The following is a 7,203-nucleotide window of genomic DNA, read 5'->3' as shown; positions in this document are numbered from 1 at the left end:
AATCTTCCAGAGCCTGCAGGAATAGCATCAGACCGCTCATCAGTGTGAGGGGCTCAAAGATCCTGAGGGGCAGGCCCCACCTGTGTTGGATGAGCCTCTTTTGAAGGTGACTCTCTAGTTTTCTCCGAAGCTCTTCATTCAGGGGAAACTGTCCAGGAGGGACAGAGATTACAACTTGGACCTTGGTGGCCTTGTGGCTGAGAGAAGGGTTAGGAGCGGAAGGACAGTAGTCCTCCTGGGATCTTTGGACTACAGTGGGTAAACCCCACACACGTTCCTGTACCTTCTGCAACACGTTCCATTCCAGATGTTGCATTTCTGTTGATGTGAGACTCTCGGATTCATTCTGAGGTCTGTGAAAACACATTCCACAGATCTTGATGTCGGGTAGAGGACCAGATGTCCGGATTGGGAGAGGGGATTGAAGGTGGGCCTGGGGCTGGAGATGAGGGATGGGTTGGGGCTGGGGTTGAGGCAGGAGTTGAGGCGGGTTCTCAGGCAAGGATGGAGGAAGCGGATGGGGAACTACTGGGGATTCCTGCTCTGGGGAGGCATTCGATATGTTATCTGAGGCATCAGCAGCAGGGAAGAAGGACTTACTATGCAGAGTTTGGAGACCCCAGAAGAGCCGGATGGGGGTTTGCTGTAAACGGCCCTCCTCCAAGATTGCAGGATATGGGCGCTGCTGCTTTGTACGCAGCTCCTTTGATTGGTCTTTGCTGCTCCAGAAAGGGAGGGAGGATGCCAAATCATGCTTATCAGCAATTCTTTGCTTTGGAAAAGAACCCTTTGTTTCCTTCCACCTGAGGAAGTCACACCTCTTTTGGACTTGTTTCTCTAGAAGTGCCAGGGCATCAGGGCTGAGAAGTGAGAGGTTCCCAGGCTCTACAAGGTTGGCTGCAGGGTTTCCCCTGGAGGAAGCCTCTGAAGAATGGAGGGCCAGAAACTGTTGATGGAAATCACATGGAGCCAGGGTTGAAGGGAAGAAGTCTTTGGCATGAGTTTGCCGCCAAGGGAGGTCTAAAATTGACAAGCTGGAGGGGTCAATGCCTGTGGTTGCTGGGACATAAGTAGACAACCCACCAGAGTTCTGTGGGGTTGAGCACTCTGGAACAGGCTTCCTTGAGATGGAAGTCGGTTTAGATTGAGTCACAGATAAATTGCAGTCTGGCGGTGGTGACGCAGACCGGGTTGGTGGTATGTGATGACAAGCAATGGTCTCAGTGGGATTCACCCTCTGGGACAACTCCAGTAAGGAACTGACATCTTGGGAAAGGGTAGGGTCCAGAGAGAAGATGGTATTTAGAGACACTGTCTCTGTTTGGACAATATGGTCCACTCTATGGGCATGATGTAGTGGGATAGGAGGAAAGGCAAGGGGCTGGGATGGGTAACGTTCCCTTGGGAATTTGGAATCCACAGGAGGAAAAGGCTTTGGTGGCAAAGAATCACCTGGTGGTGAGGGTGGAAAAATGTCTGCCACAGGGATCACTGAGTTAGGTGAGAAGATGGAGGCAGGTGGCAGGGAAGGCTCGGGCAAAGAAGCTGATATTAGGTCCCCTTGAGGGACTGCTAAGAAGTCAGGGGAGAGAGTGAATGATGAAGAAGTCACAGGAGCTGTGGAAGCCAAGGGAGTAGAATCTTCCAGAGCCTGCAGGAACAGCAGCCGATTGATCTCAGCAGTTGTGCTATTACATACCTCACAGGAGGGGTCTGGACATAACAGCTGATGAAAATGGATGGTATCATGATGCCGTCAAGGGGGCTGCAGGAGACAGGAGGTACAAAGCTGCAGCAGGACCAGAACAGGGGAGGAGGACATTCAGGCCTGACAAGGGAGGGGCCACCTGAAGCATTATGCCCCTTCACAATGCCCCACCTTTATGACTTGACAGTGTACTCAGTAGCCTTCACCCCAATATCTGTTCCTATGGCAACCCCCTCCCATGGTATGACAGACTGCAGTGAATCCTGCAATTGCCTAAAACGTGCTCTAAGAGGCAACAGGATAGAACGGGAAAGACTGGTCACCTTAAAACAGAGATCAGCTTCCGGGTCTCCTCTACTTCCCATTGGTACCATCTGTCATCTGGGGAAACAGGAGAATGAGTTATATAGTGAAAGTAGAAACATAGGTAATAATACAGTATTCCCCTTATGGGACAGCCTTGGCATGTTGGACTCTGAAAGCCCCAATAATCAATAGATGAGGGCAAATGGCCAATGATGTGAAGCTGGTTAGTAATCTTTCTTCATGTATAATGTACTTTCATGTAAATTTTCCCATGTGATGATCAGACCACCTCCGTGAAGCACAAAGGTCAGTGGTTACCTCAGGGAAAAATCCTGAGTATCCATGATGTCACAGAGCTTTCACAAAGTTAGGAGACAGAAGTTCTGACCCTTGACATCTCACACGGCCACCTAATGGGCAACACTCATTGTCCAGATCCATCACTGCTTCATGCTCAGTAATGGTCAGAGCAGGGAATCTGAGAAGGGTTTTGCACTCTGGCTACCTTTGCATGAGCCTCTCCTCTGAGGCCTCTGTTTTCTGAGAGGGAATGTATCCAGGAGCTGCATCCTCAGAGTTCATGGACCTGAGCCCTTATGGAGAGAACAGCAGGGATCACCCTTGGAGAGCTCAGGTGGAATAGGCAGACCCTTACCTTTCAGAGTCCTACCTTTTCTCCTCCTCTTGGCTCTACCCTGACACTAGAACAAAAATAAAAAGAATGAGGGGGGTCTTACTCTTATCCCAGAAACGAAAACATTCTTTATCTAATATTATGACTTTAATTAATAGAACTTTGTGTTCCTTGCTTTTTTCAGTTTTTAAGATTATAAAATGTTCTCAATATTTACTTCTTTGAAACACTCAGAGGAGGAGTGTCTGGGAGGTCCACACTTGATATTCTCAGTCAGAAGTCCTTTGTTCTATGAGAACATAGAAAATGAAGTCCAACAATCACATCTGTGCTGCCTCAGGTAGGACCCTGTATCCTACTCATAGCTCAGACCCTATTCTCTTCTCAAAGGCTCAGCACTGATCAGCCCAGCATGAAGGAAGGCTTGATCGAGTGATGCTGGACATGGGAATGTGACTCATGATGAGCTGCTGGGAAATCGTTCTCTTACACAGACCTCATACTCTCAAAATAATCCAGTTCTGGACTAAAGAATCTCTGTGTTTGGGATTTTACCCAAGACCCACTACCATACCCAGATAGACTGTGAGTTTCAAGTAGAAACCTAAGTCCTTCCTTAACCCTTACCTCTGCCAGGCCTCTTTTCCTAGAGGAACGAATGTCTGTTCTCTTAAGACTTCCTGTTTTAGGTGTTTCTCTGACTCTACCAAACTCATTTTAAAACTTGGGCTTAGGGAACCTGATTGGCTCAGTTGGTTAAGCGTCTGCCTTGGGCTCAGGTCAGGATTCCAGGATCTTGGGATCTAGCCCCCCATGGCACTCCCTGTTTAGCTCTCCATCTGTCCCTCTACCCCACTTGTGCTGTCTTGCTTTCTCTTAAATAAAATCTCTAAAAAAAAAAAAGAATTTTAAAATTTGGGATTAGGAATGGAAACCATAATAATCCATGTTGAGCACCATCCCCCTGCCCCCACAAGGATTTCTTACCTTTTGGGTGGTTTTGGTTTTCCAAGTTGGAAATGGAATACCCACCATGTAGCACAGGAATAGAAGGAGCAATCCCAACCCACACAGGAATGTGAAGTTGGGATCAGCCTCCAAGCATGTTGAGCCAATGCTCAGACATGGTTTAGTATTGCTATTCAGAAATGAGAGAACATTCCAGTGTTTGAACTCCATTGTCTGAATCACAAGACAGCCTATACTGTTCACACACTGAATATATATCCTCCCCAGTTGTACATCACAGAGCACTGTCACAAAGAGTTTCTGAGGGTGAGGGAGGTGACAATCAAAGAGGATGTGTCTATAGCCCCTCCCCCACCCACCAGCCCAGAAGACCCCTCCACCTTTCCTAGGTCCTTCAAGTCTAACCTACTCTGGCATCCTATTTTTCTACGTATTTTCATTATATCATACACTTACCTTTATGAAATTTTCAGTTTGTTCCATCCATAACCCATATATTAATTACCTGGGTCCCTCTTTACCATTAAGAGACCTTAACTTGGGTCTTACCAGTTCCATTGCCTTGAAAGTCTGCAAAACTGCCTGGAATTTTTGCTTGTACCCTGACATTTACACTCAGGATGACATATGTTCTCAAATCCATCTTTCCTATAGAATGTATTTGCCTTACCTGACCGCAGATATAGACCTTAAAGTTCTTTCTTATTTAGTTTTGAACATGTTGCATAGCAAATTTTATTATTTTAAACTTTAGGATCTTCAGTCAGAGAGGCTAACAATTAAAATCAATAATTCACCATTAAATATTCCCAAAACTAAAATCAGTATAAAAGAAAATAAATAATTAAACTTTCAAATGATCTTGGAGTGTTAAGTCTGTAGCACTTTTCTGAAGTTAAGGGAGAAACTGCATAGAACCTTTGGGGATGTGCCACACACACACACACACACACACACACATGCATGAGTGGGGGAGAGGAGCAGAGGGAGAGAATCTTCAGGCAGATGTCCCACTGAGCACGGAGTCCAATGCAGGGCTCTATCCCACAACCTTTGAGATCATGACCTGAGCCGAAGCCAAGAGGTGGCCACTTAACCAACTGAGCCACCCAGGCAGACTTGTAACTTCATATTTTAGATAACCAACTACTCTTTATGGATATTAAATGAATATAGATTTTAGAACTGGAGATTGGACTCTGCCTATGTGCAGCAGTATTTCCTGACTACTGCTGTAGAAGACACCTATTAAAGGTACTTATCTTCTTTGATTAGGTATATTGATCTTAATTCAAAGCAAACAACACAACAAAAGAAAAGCCTCATTGATTTTAAGGATTCTTTCCCCTTTCCATTTGCTCCTACTTAGTTGGCATGTTGTTATACACTATTCCTACAATTGGCTCCTGGGAAACTGTGATAAATTACAAACAGTAAATCCTGAGTTGGTATTTACTGATTTGGCAGTAAGTTGGCATCTCTAAACCAAATGTGAATAAATTAGCTGAGGTGAGAATACAAGAGAATACATTCTGTATAAAAGGGAATTGAGGGGCACCTGGGTGGCTCAGTGGGTTAAAGCCTCTGCCTTCGGCTCAGGTCATGATCCCAGGGTCCTGGGATCTAGCCCCGCATCAGACTCTCTGCTCAGCAGGGAGCCTGCTTCCTCCTCTCTCTGCCTGCCTCTCTGCCTACTTGTAATCTCTGTCTGTCAAATAAAATAAATAAAATCTTAAAAAAAAATAAAAGGGAATTGAGTTTTTTCTCTTTGTGCTGTCAATCTCCTCTCAGGGTTAAGAACTGCCCCCCCCCACCCCCCGCCAGAGCATTCTATAGGATAACCAGGCTCTTGGGTCCATGGAACCACCTGACTGCAGTTTAGGGAACTGTCTCTTCTTTATTGTGCCCTTTTCTTCCCCATGGTCATCTCTTTTATTTCTTCAGAGAGGGGTTATGTATACTTGAAACTTCCCTACTTGTCTGTAACCTTGACGACTTACTTCTTTAATCTCACACAGACCGACACTGTGGTTTTGTCCCTCCCCTTCCACGTTCACCCCTTTCCACTGTCTTAGTTCCATCTGTTCATAACCATAGCAAAAATAGAGAAAACTTTCAATGTTTGTATTAAAGAAAATCAAATGCTTACACCTTCAAGAAAAATTATATGTATTCAAAGAATTCCCTCTTTTTAAACTCTGAAGAGCTGTAGAGCAAAATGGAAGTTCCGGGCTGTATTTCACATACTTTCTGATTTAATCAGATGAACTTCCTTCTATCGTGATTTAATCAGAAAAATGTATGTTGCTGCCAATATCCTTGAAAAGTAATGAGGTCAACCTCATCCATCCATTCGTCAGTAAACATTGAATGTCTCTTATATGCTGGGTGCTGTTTTAGGAACTTGAGGATATAGCAATGAATAAGACATACATAGTTCTCAAAAAAGTTATATTCTATTGTTTATGTGCATGGAGTTGGTAGTTGATGAGGGCATTAAAATTCTTTCTTATTCTTTGTCCAGGGTGTTTAGGTTCCAATCACTATGGCAGATCAGCATTCAGCAGGCCTCAAATGTCATCATTTGGACTGACTGTGGGCTGGGATGCTAACTGAAGTACAATCTGGAAGCCTCTGTATTATCTTTTGTTTCCAAAAACTTTTTAGATTTTATATTTTTCTCAACAACATTTGGAAGACAAACGCATCTGTTGTGTTTCTGCACGTCTTATCAGTGAGGCATTTCCTGCCCTTTGTTTCAAGCTGTCTTTTCAAGGATATTTATATCTAGAAGAGTCTTAGTAGATAGAGATAGTGTCTCCCTCAGGAGTAAAGGGCAGGCATGCTTCTTGTCCAAAATAATAAAGATGATGTCTCCCTCTGGAATAAAGGGAAGGTATGCCTAGTGCTCATTATAAAAGATTCAAGTTCCCTAAGCTCCAGGTTCCTCTCTTGTAATGCAACCCTCTGTGTGCACAGGTATCTTCTTGCTTTCTTCACGTCACCCTGTGGGAATTGGGCTTCATGGAACTACCACAAAAATGCCAATACTCTAGCTACTGCTGTTGCTGTGAGTTATAAACTGGCCTTCGTCTATGACCCAGGAGTTTTGGGTCTTCTGCCCTCATCCATGAAACTTGGCAGGATAACCTGTTAGCTTGCAAACAGGAAAAATCTCACACCCTTTCCAGCTCTTGAAGGTAATTTTGTGAAGGAAACCATACTGAACTGAATGTTATTCCAAAGGTCTTACTGGTAAATGATTATTCACTACTCTGGAGCTTAAAAGGGAATGAGGCAGGGTTAGGAAGGGGTGATGTTTCCTACATTCCAGTTCTTGAGGAACACGGCTATATAATCTCCACATTTGGAGGGGACAGTGGAGTCAGAGCTGTGAGAAGAAAAGTGGAATGTTGATATATCTCCTTCAGCACTAATCTTTTTTGAAATGACTATTTTTTATGTGAATTTTAATAAAATATGTTCTCTAATTTGATACCTTTTTAAACACAAATTATTAAACAGGATTCCTGCCTTTTGCAGGAGGCAAGCTCCTCACTGTGAACATAATTTAGTGTATGAAACT

At 44.2% G+C, this 7,203-nt stretch overlaps 1 protein-coding gene across 1 annotated transcript; it reads right to left on the bottom strand.

Annotated features, from left to right (window-relative positions):
* Positions 1–1,565: 1,565 nt before the first annotated feature.
* Positions 1,566–3,827, bottom strand: LOC116862546 (spermatogenesis-associated protein 31D3-like). The gene is made up of 4 exons (XM_032849881.1): positions 3,636–3,827; positions 2,670–2,715; positions 2,032–2,089; positions 1,566–1,789 (listed from the first exon to the last, which is right to left on the bottom strand). Exons 1-4 carry the CDS (start codon positions 3,825–3,827, stop codon positions 1,609–1,611), a joined length of 477 nt encoding a protein of 158 aa, XP_032705772.1. The 3' UTR covers positions 1,566–1,608.
* Between the last annotated feature and the right edge of the window lie 3,376 nt (positions 3,828–7,203).

Source organism: Lontra canadensis, unplaced genomic scaffold, assembly GCF_010015895.1.
Source record: "Lontra canadensis isolate GAN:19392208 unplaced genomic scaffold, GSC_riverotter_1.0 scaffold256, whole genome shotgun sequence".
Classification (NCBI taxonomy): Eukaryota; Metazoa; Chordata; class Mammalia; order Carnivora; family Mustelidae; genus Lontra; species Lontra canadensis.
The sequence above is the reverse complement of the archived record's forward strand: the minus strand, read 5'-3'. Positions and strand labels throughout refer to the sequence as shown.